Source organism: Ammospiza nelsoni, chromosome 24 (assembly GCF_027579445.1).
Source record: "Ammospiza nelsoni isolate bAmmNel1 chromosome 24, bAmmNel1.pri, whole genome shotgun sequence".
Classification (NCBI taxonomy): domain Eukaryota; kingdom Metazoa; phylum Chordata; class Aves; order Passeriformes; family Passerellidae; genus Ammospiza; species Ammospiza nelsoni.
In genome coordinates, this window is record NC_080656.1 from 6,277,714 (window position 1) to 6,301,070 (window position 23,357).

Here is a 23,357-nt window from a genome sequence, read left to right on the forward strand (position 1 = left end):
CACCCCAACTGCCCCCATTTCAGCCCTCGGTGCCTTCTGTGAGAGGTTTTTTTCCCAAGTTTTTCCAGGTCACCCTCCCCGACCCCTCTGAGGGTTCCCCTGTGACCTCAGTGTCCCCTTTTGTCCCCTGGCCCAGTGGGTCCCTGTTTGTTCCATGTCTGGGCCCCTCTGGAATGTTGGAGTGTGGCAGAACCCGGATTTATTGCATCAATTTTATGTGTAAAATATTCATATATTGATAGATATGAATAGATATCAATGAGTATTCAATTAATGGATTCAAATATATATAATTATTTTCCTATTTTCATTAATAATACTCTCTAATAACCCTATTCTAGGATTGTAATTCATATATATATATTTCTAGAACTGTGTGAGATGTCAATTTTTTTATTTCTATAATTTCCATGCAATAACTTGAAAATCTGCAGAACATTCCCTTGGATTCTCTTCCTGGGTGGTAACTTCATGTTCTTCTTCATCCTGATGGTTACAGCCTTCATTCATTGAATCTCTCAGAATATATTTAATTATTATAATCTTTATATAAATCTTTCCTGGCCAGAATATAAATTTGAATTTACCAGATAATTGTGGTGATAATTATAAAATAACTCCAGAGTCAGTCTGCAAAGGATCCAGGAGATTGAAATCCTAAAATTTTCTTTTTCCAGCATTTACAGAAGCACCACAACACAAACACACCATCTGCTACAACAAAGGAAATTTTATTTAAAAATAAAACTTTGTTTTGTTTTCTTTCTTACTGACACAGGTGAATGAAATCCCAAACAAAGAAGCTCTTAGTGGGCAGCATACAAGGATGGAAACAATTAATAAATAACATTAGTATAACCTCTAAACATTAACAATGCATCTGCAAACAAAATGAGGACTTTAAACCAAGTGAACCTTAAAGCTCAGCTACTCTCTGTAAGAATATTTACCTTCTGTTTTTCCTTATTCTTTACAGATCTGAAAGGATTAAATACTGCTATTATAATTTTATATTAATGACACTATTATACTTTTTTTTTTTAAAATATCTCGTGAAAATCTCAACATTTTTTAACACTGATATTTTACAAATTGGTATTTGTCATCCATGAGGAAGAACAACAGTAACAGCAGTTCTTCCTCCACTGGGAATTTCAAACAAAAAAGATTTCTAGGAGGAACTTTAAAAATAAATGTCCTTATTCCCCACTAATCTTTAAAGTGGCACCTCTGAGAAGGTGCCCTGGGAGTTGCATTTTTTCTTGCTCAACTGAAAAAAAAAAATAAAATAAAACGAACAAAAACCCCAACAAACCAATCAATCAAACCACATTTACAGCAAGGAGCCTGCCTCAGGATGAGCTCCAGAAATGTCACCAGTCTGGTGCAGGAGCCACATGCTGGGCCCTGGGAGGGCTGGGGGTAAGGACATGCACAAAAAATGGGGAAAATTTGGGATTCCTGATGGGCTCTGGATGCAGGAAATCACCTGGGAACTGCTCAGGGGGCACCTCCAGCTTCTCACAGCTCCTGCTGGGAGTGTCCCCACTCCTTTGGGAGTGTCCTCTGCTCCTTTTGGGAGAGTTCTCTACTCCTCTGAGAGTGTTCCCCACTCCTTTGGGAGTGTTCCCCACTCTTCTGGGAGAGTTCATTCCTTTGGGAGTGTTCCCCACGCTTCTGGGAGTGTTCCTCACTCTTTTTGAGAGTGTTTCCCCCTCCTTTTGGGAGTGTTCCCCACTCTTTATGGGAGTGTTCCCCACTCTTTTTGAGAGTATTTCCCACTCTTTTTGGGAGAGTTCCCCACTCCTTTTAGGGACAGCTGCACGACACCCTCAGCATTTTTGACCCCACCCCACGATCCTGACCTGGCCCCGAGCTTGGCACAGCACCAGTCCAGACACGGAAGCTCCACGGCTGAAATGCTACAAAACACAGTGTCAGAGTCCAAGTGAGCATTGCCCTGCTCCTCTTTGCACCCTTCCCAAAGCAGTTTGGTGCTGCTTGCCCAGCTCTGCTCGTTTCCCCTCAGGGGTGGATCCTCGGATCCAGCCTGGCCACGCAGCATCCCCTTAAGAAAGGCACTAGACATTTGGGTTGGTTTTCCTTTTTAAAGTAGCATCAGAAAGGTAATTTTCTTAAGAATAAAGAATGGGGAGGTGAAAGGAAAGAAGAGCAATCAATCTTGGGCTTAGAAAGAACAAGAGAAATCCACTGGGCAGTGCCTGGATCGAGCTGGCAGAGCACAGCCACAACACATGGCCAGGACTCTGCTGCCCTCAGTGGAATCAGCAAATTCTTAACGTGTCTAAGGAAGAAAAGGCAAGACTTAAGTTTCTTAAATCAGTTTGAGACATAAACAAGTGCACAGAAAGGACACATGCACAGAAATGAGCGCTACATGCCACAAAGATTGCTCTCTCTAAACTCTAACACCCAGAACAACACCCACAGGAACATCTCTTGGCACATAGACCCCAAAGACAGGCCTGGATCAGCTCTGCCAAGCAGGATTTCATGGAAATTACAGCCAGCCTGCCCTGAGGGGCTGGGAGGGCACAGGGAATCACTGGTGCCACACACACTGGGCAGGACAGGAGTTAAGGCTTTGGAGCTGGCTGGGTCAGCCTGGCTCAGCCATGGCAGGAGTCACACTGAGCTCACACAGCAGGACAGACACCCAACGGCTCCAAACCAACACAGAGCCCAGTGGGAGTGTGGAAAAGAGGGAAATAAACCCCTCACCAAAGGGTTTGCACCTGGATCTGCAGGACAAGGGACTGTGTGGCTGCTCAGGCTGCCCAGTGTGACACAACAGCCATGGCTGTCCCCTGCTGTCCCCTCTCCTGCCTCAGCAGCACCAGGGTGGCCTTGCCCCTGCACACACATCCCACAGGGAGCAGGGCTGGCAGCCCTGGCAGCTGCACTGGGGGCACAGGAGGAAGAGCAGCTCTTCCTCCCCTCCTTCCTCCCCCAGGCACTGAGCCCAGGGCTGTGCCCGAGCCCTGCAGGGCACCCTGCCCATGCCAGACCTGGCAAGTGCCAGCCCTGAGCCCAAACCAGCCAAAGGTGGGGACAGGGAGCATGGAAGGAGATCTCCCCACGCTGTCTGAGTGTTTTCTCCTCTACAGAGAGGAGAGGAGTAAAGAGAGACACCTCAGCCTGCCTGGAGGCCCCTGCAGCAATTCAGAAAGCTTTAGGTCTAGAAAGAAACCTCAGCTTGAATCAAAATCCACTTTCTGCTCTGCTAACACCACTCATGAAGGCCTCCCTGCCACTGCAGCCATCTGGCCCAGCCCCTGGATTCCTCAAAAGGCCAGACTGCACCCCAGTGCCAGAATCACTCCAGCAATATTCCACTGCAGCCCTTAGCCCAGTGACCTCTGCTGACCTCAGGGAGGTGCAAATAATGCTGGACATGCTCCAAAGGCCAAGAGCCTCTCAGGCTGACAGGCTGTGATCTGTCCGTGCCTCCTGGATCTAAATCTTCTCCAAAGGAACCATCCACTCCTCTAATAAGAACAGAGTTAAGTAGCTGAGTAGGCAAGTCAGGTTTTTCCAATGCAACAGCTGAGTTCTGACCTTTAAAACCATGTGATCACTTCACAAATACAGAATTTTTTCCCCAGGTCTGCTTTAACACCAGACCTGGCAATACTTTAGAGAAATGGAAATGGAAAGGAGAGCCCCCATGCTGTTTGGACAGCCATGCAGAGAACTGCTGCACTTCTGGGACTGCAAAGCAGGTGAAATTCCAACAAACACATCAGCTGCATCTACCAATTCCACAAAACACCCCGGCACGACGATGGCTCCTGCAAAAGCTCTCTGGAAGAATGTGTGTGAAGGCCACTAGTCTGCAACAGCCACCATGCAATGAAGATAAATAAAACATCCTATTCACCAGGTGCAACATTCCTAGGGAAGAGCAATGGGAGTGTCCAGTGATGGCTGCTCCAGCTCAGCAGGGCCACAAATCAAATTTGAGCACTGAAGCACAAAACGCTCAAGGCTAAGAGAGGAGAAGCAGCAGCCCCAGTTCTTTGCTCTTGCTTAAATTCTTTCTCCCCTCTCCCACCCCTCAAAACCACACCAAGTTCCTCCAGCTGCTGGAATCTGGTGCTGCCAGTCCAAGAGCACCCACGAGAGAGAAATCAACTGGATCAAAATCCCTGACAGAAATTCATCCTGCTATCTCCAGGCAGCAAGGGAGGACTGGAGTCAGAAGCAATAACTGCTCTTGTTACAGGCAAGAGGGACACACCACGGCCAACAGGAAGCAATCAAAGGATCCTTCCAAGGTCTCCTATAAATTCCCAGCAGAAAGTGACCTCTCAGCTTCTCTAAAAAGCCCGAGCCAGACACACAGCAGCGAACAGATCCAAACCTAGTACCATGAACCACAGGACACACCACACCGACCTCGAGACTTTGTTTCTCTGAGCATCCACTTAAAATTCACAGCACAAAACAACTCCCCCAGCCTCCAGGGCATGGGCTCGGGGATCCCTTGTCACGATACCTTTCTCTAGCAACACCCTGGAAATAAATCTGTTCTCTCAGACAAGAGGTAGGGGTAAAGGACTCCAAGACATACACTGTATAAAACACCGCTCCGCTCCATCGCACTGCTTTGAAATCTGGAACCACGAAAACCTGATAACTGATTCTCTTCAAGAGGCAGGACTGACCTCAGCACGAAGTCTCTAAAGGAACCCCCTTCCCCTTTGGTGCACAGCTGGGCAGCAGCTGCCCAGGCAGTTGGTCCACAGCAGCTCAGGTGTGGAGGTGCCCGTGTGCTATGTGGCCACGTGCGCCGGGGAGGAGATGGACACGAACTCCCGCAGAATATTCTTGGCCATCTCAATATTGTTATGTGCAATGACCAGAGCTTTCTGAATGTCCTGATATGAGTAGCCTTGGCTCATGAGGTTCTCGATCTCGCTGGAGAGGTGCAGGGAGGAGCTGGCCCCGCTGCTGGCTCCTCCTGCCTGGCAGCTCCCGGCTTTGCGCTCCGAGTTTATCCGCCGGGGCAGCGGCTTCGGCGGCCGCTCGGGGACCTGGGAGCCGTCTGAGAAACCTGGCAGGAGAAACAAGTGCATCACTTCAACGGAGAGATGTGGAAAGTTTGCTTGGAACGAAGCTGAGATGACAGCAGGGGGATAAATGGCACTTCAAAAAGCTGTTACTGAGCTCTGCTGCTTTCTCCAGCCCTTTTATCTCCTTCCCAAGCTGCTCAGCTTCCCCACCTGGGTGCAAAAACAGCTGGGGAGGTTTTGCTTAATTAGCAAGGCTCATCAGGCTCATTTAGTAAGATAAAACCACATAAAAAATGGCACAGGATCTATGTGTGTAAGCAGAGCTCAGATATCAGCCTTGGAATCAGAAAAAATGACACAATGAATATTCAATGCACCAGACATCTCATTTCCTTCCAGAATCAGACAGAACTCCCGGTTTAACTGTCCAGAGGCTGCTCCCTCATCTCTGTGTGCACAAACTCAGCCCCAACTCAGCCACCACAATTGCTTCAGCAACTGAATTATGCTCTCTGAAGGGTCAGCAACTGAATTATATTCTCCTCTTCCTCTGCTGAAGCTCTGCCTGCCTAATGGCAGATCAATAAAGCTCAGCCCGTTCTGCTTTTCCCTGAGTCACTCTGATGTGACACTGCCCTGCAGCCACATCATGCACTGCTGGGAAGAGGAAACAACAGCCAATAAACCAAACAAGTCACCAAACTCTCCAAGGAAAAAACACATTGTTTAATGTGCTCACCCAGCATCTGACTATTTCTGAGTTTTAACCTCCTGTATCATTGCAGAAAGCATTTTCTGCCAATCACAGGAAACTTTTCTACATGGATGTTTGACATCACCTTAAAGAAAGATTTATTTGTCTCCTGGAAAAAGTCCTCAGGGCACTGCACAGAGTTTTCTGGCAGAGAACTGGAGTACAACAGACAAATCACGTCCACACAATTCCTTTCTAAGAGTGAGCATTGTAGCTTGCTCAGAGCAGCAGCATTGTGGGGTCTTTCTGAAAAACTTGCCCCAAAAGCCCAGAGACAGAGAAGGCTCTTTGGGAACCAGATTCCCTGAAGCTTCCTCACCAACCACAGCTCAGTCCAGCTCCCTCATCTTCAGAATTGAAGTTTCTCACACATAAAAAGCTTTTTGTACATGTGAGAAGAAGGTCTGCCCCCTCCCCTGCCCCAGACTGCCTTCTGGAATTGCTGTTTCAGCTTGAGCTGGATCAAGTTTCAGAGACCATGGGTCAGTCTGAAAGGACAACTGCTAAGACAGTTATTTTGGTAAATCATTAATTAAAACTGCAGGGTCCAGCTCCTGAGAGCATAAATCTGCCAAGATGAATCCCACAGCAGTCAGGCTTGCCTGCACCACTGCCTTGCTTCCCACAGCAGTAACAATCAGCATTTTCCACATTTTCCATTTTCCTAGCCCTAAAGCAGGACAACAGCAGTGTTATTTCAGGGCTGTAGAAACAGAGTGTCAATGATTAAACTCAGTACTTCATCTGGGAGGGGGGTGGGACTTGCTCTGTTTCTTTTTTATCCCTTTCAGCCAAATTCTACAGACACAGGGACAGATTTAAAAAGTGAAAAGGGGAGGTGGGGCAAAACTAACGAACTTTTCTGCACTAGGAAACTCTTCTCTGTGCTAAAGAAGGTCAGGGAAGTGGAATGGGGAAGAGGAAAAGAGAAGACTCACTGGGGGAAGGGGCTCTGGGTACAGGAGGTTCTGCTTCCAGAAGGAACAAGAAACTCATGCCTCCTCCTTGGCAAATCACCAGCACATTCAGACTGAAAACTCCCAACAAAAAGAGTTTCAGAGCTTCCTTAAGAGCTGCTGAGCAGGGAATAAGTCAATCATTATTCAGAAAGGCTCTGGGAGACACGAGGCTTTAGTTTTTCCCTCAGAGAATGTGCCTTGCAGCCAGAAGGACACCATGTCCTCTATTCCCCAGGGACAAAAAGCTGACCTTGCTGAGCCACTGGTCCCTGCTCAGAGGAGCTGAGAGCATCAGGAGCTGTGTGCAAAACTCTTGTGCCATCTGCAGGCACTGGCAGTGCCACAAACCCTGCCAGGCCAGCCCTGCATCTTCTTCCACTTGGGACACAATCCCTGAATGGTCTGGGTTGGAAGGGACCTCAAAGATCCTTCCACCCCCTGCCATGGGCAGGGACACCTTCCACTATCTCAGGGTGCTCCAACCCCAAATCCAACCTGACCTTGGGCACTTCCAGGGGTGGGAAATCCTGTCCCACACCCCAGTACACACCATGGTACAAAACCAGTCTATGCTCTGCAGGAAACAGTGGTTTAAGGAATATGCTTTAAGCTGAAAAAACCTTTTCCTAACCGAGATTTCGGTGTGATTCGCAAGCTTGGGGATTAAATCACCTAGGCAGCACATTCCAAGCTATAAATCGAACACAAGTTAAATAAATCAAACAAAATACCTAAGAACCAATTCTGCCTCATAAACCTGATTTTACACCTTACATCCAAAATCTTTAGTGAATACCACAAGTTTCAAAGATGCAGAGGCAGGCAGCAGCAGCGGGAAGAGGGAGGAGAGCTCTCTGACCTGTGACAGGGTCGTTTTCCAAGGACATTCGGCTGAAGGCAGGAGTGGCATTGGAGATATCAGACAGTGTGCGGCGAGCGATGGCCACGGGCAGCGGCGCCTTGGGGACATCGTAGCCATCCTCTTCATTCTCTGACTCCTCAGGGCCATTGCTGGCAGTGGCTGCTGCCAGGTTCCCTTCATCTGCAAGAGGAGGCACCTTCTGAGCTCTGGGGCTGAGCTGTCTCTCAGGGCAGACTCCACTCCCCCATTTTCCAAACACTGACAGGACATCAAACTAAAGTTTTGCTGTCAAAACCTCACAATTAATGGCCGCTCTTTCCAGATGGAAAAATTAAAGCACTGGAATGCTCTTCCTAGGGAGGTGGTAGAACACCGTCTCTGGATGTGTTTACAAACAGACTGGACATGGCACTTGGTGCTACAGTCTGGTTGAGGTGTCAGGGCATAGGTTGGACTCGATGATCTTAGAGGTCTCTTCCAACCTCATTATTCTGTGATTCTGTGACTCTGATTCTGCAATTCAGTGATTCTGTGACTGTGATTCTGCAATTCAGTGATTCTGTGACTCTGTGATTCTGCAATTCAGTGATTCTGTGACTGCGATTCTGCAATTCAGTGATTCTGTGACTCTGTGATTCTGTGATTCTGTGACTCTGTGATTCTGCAATTAAGTGATTCTGTGACTCTGTGATGCTGCAATTCAGTGATTCTGTGACTGTGATTCTGCAATTCTGTGATTCTGTGACTCTGTGACTCTGTAATTCTGTGATTCTGTCTCTCTCTGACTGCGATTCTGCAATTCAGTGATTCTGTGACTCTGTGATTAGGTTAAAAATACTTGATAGATTCAATGTGCATGCCCAGACTCATATTTCCACGTACATCCCAGCTATTTTAACAACAAAACCAAATGTAATTCCTTTAATTCAGCCTAAAATGCTGCTCCACTGGGAGCAATTCATTGTAGGCCAGTTCCTCAGCTCTTCTTTAGCACACCCACTCACCAGAAGTGCTGACAGCCTCGAAAGCAGAGGATGCTGCTTGGGAGTGAATGTTGTACATTGCTTCATACATGGAGCCCTCGGGCTGCTGGTCACAGTCCAGAACTCTGAGGGAGAGAAGACATTCCCCATCACACAGGTGACAGTGGCCACCACCTCCTCCCTGCCTCTGTGACAGAGTTTGTGCACAGCTTCTTGTTTCAAGGTGAAATCACCAGTGCTCTGTGAAATATTTGTTCTAGAAAATGCTCTGTTAATGTTTATTGCAATAGAGTACCTCAGCTTAAAAGAGTTAAAATGATACCACCAAAACTGATACCACTGAAATTTACATTTTAGTAAGAGTTTTGAATTTCAGTAAAATTACATTTTAGTAAGAGTTTTGAATTTCTGCTCCCAAAAGGTTCTTGGCAGGGAGAGTGGGAAGGAAGGGGATATCTGAGTCCTTTAATACTGTGCAAGGACTCTGCAAAGAGCAGTGGTCACATTTCCTTTATTGCTATTTTAGTCAAGATCTGGTGAATATCACTGGGGGAATTCAGAAATCTGAGCAAGCAAAATTCCCACCCTGATGTCCCAAATGTGCTGCTCCAGAGCTGGGAGGGGGAAGTGCAAAACCAGCCAGAATCTCACCGTAAACTCTGAGTCATTTCCAAAGGCATTTTGAGCTCCGGTTTTTGCACAGCAGGACCTGGAGGCACCACAGGCAGAGAGGATGGTGACATGTATTCAGTGTCCTCATCGCTCTCAGACTGCTCCCCAGGAGGCAGTTTTGGTACAGGCAGTGGTCTGGAGGCAGGAGAAACAAGATATAAAACATTTACACCAAATCTAATTAACACCAAGGTGCCCTTTAAATCCACAGTCACCTCACAGCAAGTCTGTCTAAAGAAATAATTTGGTTTTCAGGATGCAACCCACAAGGTCACACCAGCACAAGGTCATGATGCAAAAGTAAGTGACAATATCATGCACATTTATATCACACAAAGCCCCACTCAAAAGTGAATTTATTGAAGAGCTGATGGCAACTGCCACAGTCCAGGGGAACTCCCACCACTCCCCACAGCTCTGATTTCAGCTGCTTTCTCTAAATTGTGTTTTGAATCTGTCAGAGTTTAAAATGAAGACTGGAAGAGTTGTGCCAGTTCTGTTCCTGGCACCAGCACCCTGCAATTCCCACTCTGGAAGGTATAAAAAATCCCAACAGACCTGGCAGCTAAGGAGTAGATGGCATTGGCAGATGAGGAGGGTTTGATTTTGGGGTGTTCACACTCTGAGGTTGCTGCTGGACCACTGGTGGAGCTCTGGAAGACAAAATTCCAAACCAGGAATCAGAAATCAGAAACAATTCATGGCCCAGTGTAGCTGCAAAGCCACTCCTTCAACAGCCTCGGTGGGAATGGAGCATCCTCATTTCTTCCACAGAATTTACTGACACCTCAGAAATCCAGGAATTCTCTGACAGCTTTCCCTCATTGCAGGGACTTTCCTGCAGGAAGAATTTCACTTTTTGAGGTTCCAGTGGCCTTGGCAAATTCAGCTGAAACAGGCTGAAATGGGAGCCAAGAGGAAAAGGATGGAGACAAACATACACAACTGGAGACAGGATGAAAACTTTGCACGTGCCATTTTCTTAGAAAATCTGGCTAAAAATGTGCTTGCTTTCAATTTAAGAAAGCTGGAAGCATTAGAAGGAAAAATTAAGGAAACGGAATCGAGGAAAACAAAACTGCCTGCAATTTTTTAGACAGCAAAATATTGGACTAATCAGTTCACTGCTAACAGTGTCTCCTGCAGGTGAACAGACCCAAACTGAACTCAGGTTTTATCCAGTAAAACTCCTCACAGATGATGTGGTAGTTTTCTCAGGGCTGAAAAGCCAGCAGAGTAAATCAGAATTTTTCAGAGAATGTGGTGGTGTTTGCAGGGGTCTCAGGATGAGGGAAGAGATGAGAATCTTGATTTTATGTTTCAGAAGGTTGATTTATTATTTTATTATATATATTATATTTAAAAATGATATATTAAAACTATACTAAAGAATAGAAAAAAAATTCATCAGAAAGCTAGCAAAGAAAAGAATAAAATTATAATAAAATTTTGTGACTGACTAGAGAGTCTGAGACAGCTAGACTGTGATTAGCTATTAATTAAAGACAACCACGAGACTAATCAAAGATATACCTCTGCATTCCACAGCACCAGATAATTATTGTTTACATTTCATTTTTGAGGCCTCTCAGCTTCTCAAGAGAAAAGATCTTAGCAAAAAGATTTTTCATAAAATATGTCTGTGACAAGAGAACAACAGAAAACATTCTCAGCTTTTCAGCACTGGAAGGTGAACAAAAATCAGGCAATTGGGATTTCAACCTTGTTCCCAAAAGGAATGAAAGCATCTCCCTTGGCTGGAACACACCAATTTCTTCCCATCTCCCCCATGACAAAATCCCACTCCTCAGCATGACAAGAAGGTGCCTTTTCTCCCAGATTTCCTCTCCCAGATCACCTCCAGAGTTACTCACGGCGGAGCTGTCCAGGCTGAGCGTGCTGCTGAGAGCACGTTCAGAGAACATGTGAATACCACAATCAGGCAATGGGGATTTCAATCTTGTTCCCAAAAGGAATGAAAGCATCTCCTTTGCTTGCAACACACCAATTTCTTTCCATTTCCCCCATGACAAAATCCCACTCGTCAGTGGGAGAAGAAGGTGCCTTTTATCCCACATTACCTCTCCCAGATCGCCTCCAGAGCTACTCACCGCGGGGCTTTCAATTGGGATTTCAACTTTGATCCCAAAAGGAACAAAAGCATCTCCCTTGCCTGGAACACACCAATTGCTTTCCATGTCTCCCAGGACAAAATCCCACTCCTCGGTGTGAGAAGAAGGTGCCTTTTCTCCCAGACTACCTCTCCAGTTTGCCTCCAGAGCTACTCACCGCGGGGATTTCAACTTTGTTTCCAAAAGGAATGAAAGCATCTCCCTTGGCTGGAACATACCAATTTCTTTCCATCTGCCCCCTGACAAAATCCCACTCAGCAGCAGGACAAGAAGGTGCCTTTTCTCCCAGATTTCCTCCCCAGGTTCCCTGCAGGGTTACTCACCGTGGGGCTGTCCAGGCTGAGCGTGCTGCTGAGAGCACGTTCAGAGAACACGTGAATAGCACAACCAGGCAATGGGGATTTCAGCCTTGTTCCCAAAAGGAATGAAAGCATCTCCTTTGCTTGGAACACACCAATTTCTTTCCATTTCCCCCATGACAAAATCCCACTCCTCAGCATGACAAGAAGGTGCCTTTTCTCCCACATTACCTCTCCCAGATCGCCTCCAGAGCTACTCACCGCGGGGCTTCCAACTTTGTTCCCAAAAGGAATGAAAGCATCTCCTTCGCTTGCAACACACCAATTTCTTTCCATCTTTCCCATGACAAAACCCCACTCCTCAGCACGACAAGAAGGTGCCTTTCACACGTCCCAGGTTGCCCCCAGGGTCACTCACCGCGGGGCTGTCCAGGCTGAGCGTGCTGCCGAGCGCTCTGGATTCCAGCTGCGAGGGCAGCGAGAAGGGCAGCGAGTGCCGGTTGGACAGCTCCCTGCCGGCCCAGGGCTCTGCCGGGGCTTTGGGCATGGGCCTGCCCGGCCAGGGCTCGCCCTGGCGGTTGGAGGGCAGCGGGGGTGGCTTGTCCCTGTCGCCAGGGGTGCAGGGCAGGGGCCGGCGCTGCGGGCGGCTCTCGGGGCCCAGCGGGTGCGGGCGGTCCGGGGGTGGCGGCGGGGGCAGGTCCCGGAGCGTGGGGGGGATTGGCAGAGGTTTGTCCTTGTGCAGAGCGCCTGGAGCAGCCTGGGAGGAGGAGGGAGAGAAATAGTGCTTAGCACAGGCAGCCCAAGCAGAAGAGATAAACAGGAGGGAGTTTTATCTGTTGATATTAGTACATCATCGCCAAGAATGTGGAGATATCTCTGCACCTTCTGCACAGGCTTGAGGAGATAACACAGGAACTATGTGCACTCCAGCCAGGCTCTGAACACCCTGGACTGTCACCCTGATTTTTTAAGATTTTCTAAGCTTTCTGATGTTGACATTCTTGTAGCAAACTTTCTCATACACTTTTTGTAAATAACTCATTGTTCTGCATTCCTTTATGAAAGAAGAGAAAGTTGATAGACTGTTGGTTTGTCCAGTGTCTTTGGAGAGATGGCACTGTCACCCTCCAATCTACTGTCACTCTTAGAAAACTATAAATGTTGGAATCAAAAAATAAACTTCCCTTTTTTCTTCACCTTGAGAACAGCCGTGTGTGCTTGAGTTCTTTCATGTCCTATAGCAACACCCAGATTCCTCTTCTTGAGGGAAAGCATGAGCTTACAGCAGCCTTGGATTGGAATCCAAATGGAGCCTCCCCATTATTTTAAAAAATGATTCAATTGTGGGTTATTTGTACAAGTTAACATTCATTGGTCAGTGATGAGTATTTCCCTCTTCTTGAGGGAGAACATGAGCTTAAAGCAGCCTTGGATTGGAATCCAAACAGAGCTTCCCCATTATTTTTAAAAATGATTCAATTGTGGGTTATTTGTACAAGTTAACATTCATCAGTCAGTGATAAGTATTCACAGAAGTAGGAATTTTCTTCTGCCTGGACTTTCCTAATTTCATTATTTCATCTGAACCAGATGAAGAACCATTAACTTAATGCCACCAAGATCATCCTCCTGCCTTCTGCTGATCAATCAGAAAGCCAGCTCATTTCTCCCAGTCACGTACATTGAATTCCTTCCTTCATTTTCTATGTAAAAAAATGCTTGATGGAGAAATGAGTGCAGAAAAGCTGGGGGAGAGAAATATGATACCTCCTGTATCAGATAGAACAAAATATGAGGAAAATGCAAAGGGTGCAGGGAGCAGGGATTGAGGAGGAAAACAGAGAATGTGATAGCAGTAATAATAATTTGGTAGATCAGGATGCCGGACAGAAAAAGAGGAAAGATGTCAGAGAGAACGTGTTGGGGTCCCCAGATTGTTCTGTCCCACTCAAATCCCACTGAAGGGGACAGAAAGAGCTGGGTCTGACCTTGGAAGTGGTGCCAGGGCTGGAGGCTCCAGGGGGGTTGGCCACTCTCTGCTGCAGCAGGTCCAGCCGGGGCGGCACAGGGGGCAGGGCGGCCTGAGGAGCCACTGAGAACGGAGAGGGAGGGCGTTCCACCTGGGAGAGAGGAAGGGGACATCAGCTCAGGGCTCAGCACAGGAATTCCTGTCCTCTGGAGAGCCCCTCCAGCTACAAATAATTCTGTGAGTAACAGCTGTGCTCCAGGAATGGAGCAATGCGAGCTCAGCAGTGAGACACCGCGGAAATGCACGCTTAGAAACAAAGCAAAGTGTCCTGATGGAGTAATGAAAATGCAACTCAGAAACACAAACCAAGCTGCTCTCATGGAATAACAAAAATTCAACTTAGAAACATGAATCAAGCTGCTCTCATGGAGTAACAAAAATGCAACTTAGAAACACAAACCAAGGTGTCCTGATGGAGTAACAAAAATGCAACTTAGAAACACAAACCAAGGTGTCCTGATGGAGTAACAAAAATGCAACTTAGAAACACAAACCAAGGTGTCCTGATGGAGTAACAAAAATACAGCTTAGAAACACAAATTAAGGTGTCCTGATGGAGTAACAAAAATATAACTTAGAAACCCAAATCAAGCTGCTCGCATGGAGTAACAAAAATGCAATTTAGAAACACAAACCAAGGTGTCTGGATGGAGTAACAAAAATGCAATTTAGAAACACAAACCAAGGTGTCCGGATGGTGTAACAAAAATGCAATTTATAAACCCAAACCAAGCTGCTCTCATGGAGTAACAAAGCTGCCTCAGTGGCCTCTGAGCAAGGACAAGCTGCTTTTCAACACCAGAGGGCACGATCTGCTGCAAAGCTCCTGTCCCTGTGCAAACTGCTTTCACTACAGAGCACTGGTGTGCACCAAACCAAAACTCCATTTTTGTCTCTGGAAAGCTGGTTTTCCACTTAACAAAGCAGCACCATGCCTGTTATTCTCTTTATCTTCTCTTTTTTTTACAATCAAAGTTAGTGCTGTTGAATTTTGAAAAGCGTCACGTATGTTTGAGCTCAGTAAAATCAACAAAATTCCAACACTGACAGGATGTCACACCAAGAAAATTGCTTTGATTCCCCAAAATATGTAAAAAAAGCCCTCCAGGAATAGTGTTTACTGATTATTACATTATTTCACAGAATAAAAGATAAAGGGGAAAAAAGACTCCAGGTAAACCAGAGGTGAAGATTTTTTTCTGACTAGGAAATGCAGCTTATTTTAGTTGATTCAGCTATTAAAAATTAACCAAATTCAATCCCACTTCACTATGCAGTAAAAAAAAAAAATGCAAGAGCAGCAATGAGATTTTGAAATGAGAAATGAAAATGGAATGAAAAAGCCATGCAGGGATCCACAAAGAATGCCTGCACACAGCTCCTGGAGGGAAGCAGAGTTATCACACCTTTATTGGACAGATTTATCAGCCACCATATAAAAAGATGACAGCCAAACTGAGTTCCTGAGCAGAAGAGCCTGCCCTCCACCCTGTTATTTATCAGGACCTTGGGAAGGCTGTATCCATCACTGGGGAAAAATGGATGAATTTCTGCTGATCTGGGTGAATTCTGGCTAGGAAATCAAAATCTAACACACAGAGGAGTGTTCCAAACCCAGACCTTCCCTTCCAACAGGTCAGTCCAGCTTTTGCACCCCTCTGGGGATTCCTCCAAGACAACACACAAATATCAAAGGCTTCACAGTGTGATCCCAAAGTGGCAGTGTGAAATGAGCTCACAAAGCTGGAGCTAAACCCCTGTTTTCCATAGGGAGCAGGATGTTTGCTGCTACACAGTCTGACAAACCTCACAGGCACAAATCACTGAGAGAAAACTGCTGCAGAAAAGGCATTACCACATTTATCATTTATCATTTATGAGCTTACTTTGGTACCAGCGAGTTCTTTCATCATGAAGAGGGAATCATCAGCTTTGTCATCATCATCATCATCATAATTGGGAGAGGGGGTTCCTTCTGCCCCTTGCCTGGACAATCCTCCTCCTCCTCTGGGATCAAAGGGGTCCACCACGATGGGCTCTGTGCCTTTGATCTCACAGCGACAGAAGGGACAGCCCTGGCCCTCAGATTCCTGCAGGGGACACGAGAGATCTGTCACAGCAGCCTCGGGGGGGCACAATTATCACCTGCTCCACAAACAAGCAGCTTGTGACCTGCTTTTTGGCAGGGAGCTTTCAGCTGAGAGGAACACAAAGGCAAACTGGGTTAGAAATATGGAATATTTTCTCCTTGAAGTAGAAAAACAGCACTTTAGGAAGTATTCACAGTTTTTTCTTGTTCCATATTAAGAGATGAGGCATCTAAACAGCTTCTGATGCTGTGACATAATGAGACAATGTTTCTGCTGTGCTCTCTCCACACCTGAACAGTTCTGAGAAGAGAATATCTGTAAAAGATACTCTGTATAAGACTCTGTAAGATATCTGTACAAGAATACCTGTAAAAGATCAAGCAGCTGCCCTCAGAGAGATAAAGAAGAGCCAGATAAAGAGGCCAAGGCTCACCTGCCAGGCTGTGAGACACGAGGTGCACATCAGGTGCCCACAAGGTTCAATCTTCACGTCCTTGTCGTTCTCAGCACAGATTTTACACAGCTGGAACGTGGAGCCCATCTCACAGTACAGCTCATATTGTTCCTGAGGGAAAGCCAGCATAAATCACAGCATAAATGCAAAGATTTCCACATCATTTTATGTGCTAGATGCATCTGTCAAGCTCTGAGAAAAGTGGAATTCAAATTATCCAATAATTTTCATTTAAGCGTCCCAAGAAAAGCAGGGCTCAAGACATGTTGATGTTGAATGGCACAAAAGCATCAATGTTGGCAGAACATTCTAAAAATAAACCCTTAAAATCTGTTTTTGCAATCTCATCTGCCCATCCCTATCACACAGAGATTTCTGAATTTTGTAAAATACTGCAGCACTAAAAACAAGTCTGACAGAACTGGGTGAATAGCTAAGGAGGGTGGAAATCAGGGAGAAAGGCTGAGAGTGGCATGGAATGGAATATTTTATAGAATATTTTACTGACCTGTGTAACTTTAATGTGGTCCTGAGGTGTGGGCTCACACAAGCCAGTCAAGTCAGGATTCTGATTCCGGCCATCAGGAAATAAATAACTGGAAGAAGTTGGGAGAAAAAATATCTCTAAATGCCTGTACACACATGTACACACCCACAGATCTAAGGTTGCTTTTAGAGGTGGGAAGGGAAGAAAGAATGAAGGTGAGAAGCAAGGGGTGGGAAGTCAAGGTATTCTGAATTCTAAAGTTTTGGAGGAATTTTATGATTGGACCAAAATTAAACATGTTATTATTAAAAGTATTGGTTCAAATTAAGGGTTTGACCAAAAAAAGGAGGGATTTATGAGAAGGGAAACACTGGTGCACATTTATCATCTGCTCCTGCACAGCTCCGCAGTGCAAAGACAGCTGTCAGTAATTCCTGAGTGCCAAAATAGTTCAGCAATGACTGATTCCACTGACAGCAATGGTGTTATTCAACTTTTAACTGCTTTGTTGTCCTAATTTTTATGAAGTTACTTACAAGCCTTCCCTGAAGCCATCAATGAGTGCTTGGAAAAGAGGTTTGTTGTGGGGGATTGTCTGGAGAATGTTCCCATCTGCAGTGACGTAGCCGATGGCCCACTGACCCAGGCGGGTACAGCTCAGTCGGAAAATGTAACTAAAAACACACAAAGGAAAAGAAAGCTCAGCTTGGAACTGACTGAAAACATTCAATGACAAGTAGGCAGCCTTTGTCTGGCCATATCAAGACAGCAAATAAAATTAGTAGGAATAACTTGATGATTTGTAGCAGCTTTCCTCAAGTGAGGCCCAGACAGTTCAAAGGGGAACTCTGCAATATGATACAAAATGAGAAAAGAATCCAACTGGCCTCCAGGTGAAATTAAACCCAGAATCCAAAGCAAGAGAAGTTAACATCCTCAAAACCATTTGTTTCAAATCAACTTTGAAAAAGCCAACAAGCAAACAGACTATAGGAGGTTTCCATGTTTCAAAGCAGCCCAGAAGTGACCACACAGGCTGCAGAAAGGAGCACAGAGAATCTGTCAGCCCTGCTGCCATCAGTGGTGGCAGGCAGACCCTCCCTGCTGGCTGAGCCCTCTCTCACCTGCCAGGTTTGTGAATGAATTTCTGCAGTCTGGCCTTCACCTCGTCATAGGTGAGGAATGCCATATAGCCAGGGTGAGTCACTGCCAGGCTGTTCCAGTTCCTCAGCAAAGATGACCAGGGCTGGGGAAGCACCAAAGAAACCAATTAACCACACACTTCTGGAAAGGGTTAATATTCCTGAATCAAAGGGTTCTGCAGTTAGAGAAACATGGTTCTGTTCCACCACAAATCCAGCAGAGAAACCAAAACATTTATTCCTGTGCACAACTTGGCATTTGAATTTGTTGCTCGTTGGGGATAAAATTATCACCTAAGACAGACCTTAATCAAAACTCCTTTAATAAATATAAAAGGAGAAGTCACTGAGGTCAGAGCTTAAGAATAGCCATCAATTGTGCTGCTTCTGCAGAGAGAATGAGTCATTCCCCAGACAGGGATAAAGGCAGGAGTTTAATGAGATTATGCAGAGCCCAGGAACCATGACTGCTCCCTCTCCAACACCGACTTCCTGCATGGCCTGGGGACAGTGACCTCCCCTCTGTGTCTCAGTTTTGCTGTCTGTAACTTGTGACTGTTTCTCACCACCCCAACCTCACCAGGGTGTGGCAAGGACTGTGGCTGGTCTCAGATCTGAATGAAGAAACCAGCACACACATCTCAAATATTGCTTAAAATGATGCCCCAAAAGTCACAACAGCCATCTGAAATCTCTAATCCTGAGAAAGGCTTGGCTGTGTAAATCTCACCTGATTCTTCCAAGTTTTTAAATTTGTCTACAGGAAGGTATCAGCACTCTCTAAGAACTCTGCAACCTCTGGAATTTGCAGCAGCTCTTGACTTGTTCTTTATGTACAACACTTGGGAAAAGTGCTGAATGAGATCAGCTACATTGCAACACCAAACATGGGAATTTTTCATCTAGACATATCTTAATTACAACCCACCCCATCACATGGGAAAAGGCAAGTCAGAGCCAAAGAAGTAAGTGATTGTTCTTGTAAATACCCAATTGTACCATCAGAAGCTGTGTTTTTGAATTTAGCACTATTAGAGACTGTGGGGAAGAATTTTACCTACTGTTAATATCCCTTCAGTGATACAGAGATTTCTCACACACACAGACACGTTCACAACATCCTGGCTGGGGCAGTTCAAAAGATAGGAAACCCAAATTTCCATGCTTGGAAACAACCCCCTCCATGGAAAATAAATCTGACAATAAAGAAAGGGATGAGGGAAGAGTGATGAACTAAGCTTCACATTTCCTGCCTTGCAGAAGCTGTGTCAGAGCTCCAGTCTCCAAGTGACCTTTGAAAGAGAAATCCTGATTCATGGCAGGATGCTGAATGTGCCTGGGAGTTGCAGTGTATATTTAGGGATTTTTTTTATTCTACAGGCAGAAATATTACTCACATTTACTGCAATATGGGGCCTTAAGTAATACTCTTTAAGGGATGGAGGGCAAGACGAGCAAATCCCATACAGCACAAACAATGAGTGTAAAATATTGGATAAAGCAGAGTAAAACACTTGAAGTGATTCCCACAGCTCAGTTCCCACCTGGAAGAGGCGTGTGAAGATGTCAAACTCAAACACTGAGATGTAATCATTGCAGGTCAGGTCAATGGTTGACTTGAGGGCCATGGCCTCCAGGCCAGAGCTGATGGGATGCACCTCGTGCAGGGCCTGCCGAAAACTCTTCCAAGGAACAATGGTCCTGGGGAAAGCAGGGAAAGGCAAAGGGCTGAGCACCAGCACCATGAACACAGCCACACCTTATCTGTGTCAGCATCCATGTTGTGATAATAGAGGAAAATCAAACAGCCACACGAGATTTATTCATGTCACACAAAAACCAGATTTCTTGGTACTGCAGGAATCCAGCAGCCAAATGAAATGATGGCAATTTTCTCTGCACATGCAAAATTTTGGAATTAGAAGCCCCCCTCTGGTTTCTCTTTTCCATCTTTCTGCAGTCCTACCACAGCATCATTATTGATAATAATTTCAAAATGTTGCAGCTGGCAGGGAAGAAGTTAAATTTAGATGGTTAAAAAAAAAGCTGCAACCAACTCTAAAGAAGGATTAACTGGAGAAGGAAGATAATCAGAAGGCAAAACACAGGCTCCTGTTTAAAGGAATATTTTCCTTTTTTTAATAAATCAAGTGGCATAGAAACACAGGAAGAAAATGCCTCACTTCAGACAACTGTGCTACTCATGAGTAAATACATTATGGCTTTGTGTTCTGACAGCTACTAATTAAACTCTTTAGGTGAAGTACCTCAGCTCCCTCAGTTTGAAAGCAGTACCCAATCCATTAACTTTAATCCCCAAACATTGCTGTGAACACCTCCATGGTTCATTTAGCCAGTGTTTCATTAGATACAGAAATTAAACCTGACATTTCAGCAGTCTGCACACAAAGACTGCTGCATTTCCCTTTCCCCTTCACTCTTAGCAAAGACATTTTGCAAACAGAAATTCAGAGAAGGAGAGAGGTGAGTAAATGATTGGAAAGACTAATTGGAGGGAAGATGAAAAGAATATAATATTATAGCTTAGCTAAAGAACAACCCATGTTGGGGGCAAGGTAACCTTTGGAAGAAGAAAGGATTATTTTGCATAGCTTGTAGAGCTTACTTAAAATTAAAGAATTAAATCAAGGAGAGGAAAATTTAAGTTGAATAATCAAGGAAAACACTGTGACAATACAAGAGTCTCCTGGGCAAACTGGGGAAAGATTCATCACTTGAAACATTTAAAACCAGAAAGGACAAAACCTGGGAAATTTAATGTAGGAATGACCAGTAGGTCTCTCCCATCATTTATTTAAACCTGACAAAGCCCTTCCTGAAGGGCCAAACAGAATTCTTAAAAACATTGGGTGCTATTTGCTCCCACACCTGTTTTTAAGCACAATTAGAAACTTACTTTTCACCAAAAGCCTTTCTCCAAAATTCTGCAGCATCTGCCTTGGTGATCCGGAACGTGTCCCCCTGGAAGAGGCCACTGGGGAAAATCCCTTTGAGTTCTGCCAGCATGTGGCTGAATATCAGGGACAGCTTGGTCAGGTTCCTCCTGCAAAGGACCACAAAAAATTGTTTATTTTAGAAAAAAAAAAAAAGAGTTTAGTATTCCAAGTAAAGCAGAATCAGCACTTACTGCAATTTAAGAATGATCCCAGCATGCAAAACTCTGATTTGGGGCTCTCTCTCAAGTGTTTCCCCAGCACTTAGAACATCCAAAACATGGGAACTACCAGCAAGATCTGTTGTCTTCAAGACATTTTCCACAATGTCAAACTCTGTATAATCTCTTTAAGGTGAGCAGGCAAAAATCCTCCCATGGAAAAACACATTCACAGAAAATGAGCAAAACCAACACTCAGACCTCACCTACTGAGTATTGAAGACAAAAAAACTCATCAGGTTTGAGTCTGAAAATTCCTTTTGAGAGCACATAAAGCTGCTCCTGCCCCAGACAATGGGAGCTGAATGTCTCTGCAGGTCTCCAGAGGCTCCCAACACAATAGATTTGCTCAGGGAATCTCTAACTGATCCTAACAGACCCAAGCTCCCAAGGGAATGCAAAAACACCTGCAGGTTCTTCCTAAAATGGTCACAACTTACACACAAAAGCTCTCAAACGGTTGTGTTTAATTATCCAATTTGAATTACAGCTGGGACCTCAAGTCCCTTCTCTGCCTGGTGCCACTGAGACATCAGGAGTGCTCCATCCCACAGGAAATGCCCTTTTTTAAGCTGGAAAAAATATATTTATTTTCTGCTATTCTATTCACCAGAGACACCTCTCTCTCAAAATAAATATTCCAAATATTCTCCTCCACTCCACTAGGAAAAGTTCCTGAAAAGTCACAGGGATATTTCTAGGCCAGAGGGGTTTTTTCACCCCCACATCATGTGCTGGGAGGTAAAAGAAGGAACTGGCATCATGTGGGCAAGAACAACTTGTGAGCAGTGCCCAACACACCAGAGCTGCTCAGAAACCACCCAGGCACGGCACAGACTCACTTGTGGCACTGATTATTTAAATATTGAACCACACAGGGAGGGAACATCCCCAACACATTGGATTTTCTTCTTTTCCCATCTCTCTCCCTGAGTTTGCAGAACATTGGTGTTTGGCAGCAAACTCCACTGCCCCAGGCTCCAGCCTTTCACCAATTTCTGGTGTTCTGGTTGGAGTTGTTCCTTTTCCCTTTATCTTGGATGTTTTTCAGACACCACTTGCTCCAAACATGCTATTGCCACTTGAAGGACTCGTCCTGTAAATGTGCCTGATTGCAGAACTGACCTCCAGCCTTCCCACCAAAATTCCCTGGACATTTGGGACATTTCCCACATTTTCGCAGGGTCGAGACTCAACTGGAAGTGACCACATTGCTTGACACATATTCCAGTATTCCCTCAGCCCCTCATGAGCCCTTCCTCCATACCCTGACAGTCTGGGTAGATTAGAAGGGCCCAAAACTCTGAATTTTCTCTGACAGCAGTTCTTTCCTACCCTTCTTTATCCAGCTACATTTTCATTAGTGTGCAGCAATGAAAGCTGCTCAAAGGGTTTATGGAAAACACCAGCTACACAAAGAATTCTGGTTTTTCTCATTTCAAACGTGTCCAACCACAGCAGGTGCTTGGGATTAACTCAAGGAAAAGCCCCCAGCTGCTCCTCCCCGAGCTGTCCCATTCCCCAGCTGTCTCTGGATGTGTCACACACTCAAACTGGGTATTTTGAAGCAGTTCTGCAGTCTGGGTTTGGCAGGGTAAGTAATTCAAAGCTGTGTATTTCTCTTTGCATTTTGGGGAAGGCTCAGATTCTGAGCTCATGGTACAGGGAAAATGATTTCATTATAAATTCCCACCCCATGGAGACCTCCCACCATGTCTCTGCAATGCCTTTTTATGATAAACACTAGAAAAATTGTAAATCAGAGGTGTGGAATTCTGAAAGCACTCACTCATAAAAAGGCCAAATAAAAAGAGGACAGTGTGATTTAGTGCAAGAAGAAAAAGCAAACACCAGGCTGTTATCAATCATTTAATCTACAACCCAAGCAAAAAATGATGGGCTTTTTATAACTGAATTTATAAAAATAGGAGCTTTAATAAACATGCTAATGATTGTGTACTCTCCTTTTGCTGCCCAGCACAATGTGGGGAAATTTGTGTATGACAGAAAAGCACTCTGATGAATTTCTGACCCTGAACAAGTGCATGGTTTAAACAAAACACTGCAAGAAGCCAGAGAATATTCCTGGGCCCAGCTGTTTATCTCTTGTGCCTCAGCTGAGCTCCAGGAAGTGCCTGCACTCAGCTGAGCACATCAGTTAATGAGAGAAATAAGAACTTCCTCAGGCTTAAGGATGGATAAACAAATGGTTGTACACACACACATTGAAGGACTTGGTTTCCAAAACCAGCTGAACGTTTTAAATTCTCAAGGTTATCATAT

The 23,357-nt window shown here is 45.2% G+C and overlaps 1 protein-coding gene across 1 annotated transcript in view; it reads right to left on the reverse strand.

Annotated features, from left to right (window-relative positions):
• Positions 1-712: 712 nt before the first annotated feature.
• Positions 713-23,357, reverse strand: part of CBL (Cbl proto-oncogene) — a 37,018-nt gene continuing 14,373 nt past the window's right edge. Inside the window, exons 3-16 of the mRNA XM_059488294.1 lie at positions 20,817-20,963; positions 19,444-19,600; positions 17,882-18,003; positions 17,294-17,431; positions 16,779-16,866; positions 16,250-16,381; positions 15,613-15,816; positions 13,686-13,817; positions 12,116-12,454; positions 9,825-9,919; positions 9,246-9,401; positions 8,616-8,719; positions 7,609-7,791; positions 713-5,077 (exon numbers count right to left, since the gene is read on the reverse strand). Of these exons, the coding sequence (XP_059344277.1) occupies positions 4,797-5,077; positions 7,609-7,791; positions 8,616-8,719; positions 9,246-9,401; positions 9,825-9,919; positions 12,116-12,454; positions 13,686-13,817; positions 15,613-15,816; positions 16,250-16,381; positions 16,779-16,866; positions 17,294-17,431; positions 17,882-18,003; positions 19,444-19,600; positions 20,817-20,963 (2,278 nt within the window). The 3' untranslated portion in view covers positions 713-4,796. The remainder of the gene's footprint in view (positions 5,078-7,608; positions 7,792-8,615; positions 8,720-9,245; positions 9,402-9,824; positions 9,920-12,115; positions 12,455-13,685; positions 13,818-15,612; positions 15,817-16,249; positions 16,382-16,778; positions 16,867-17,293; positions 17,432-17,881; positions 18,004-19,443; positions 19,601-20,816; positions 20,964-23,357) is intronic.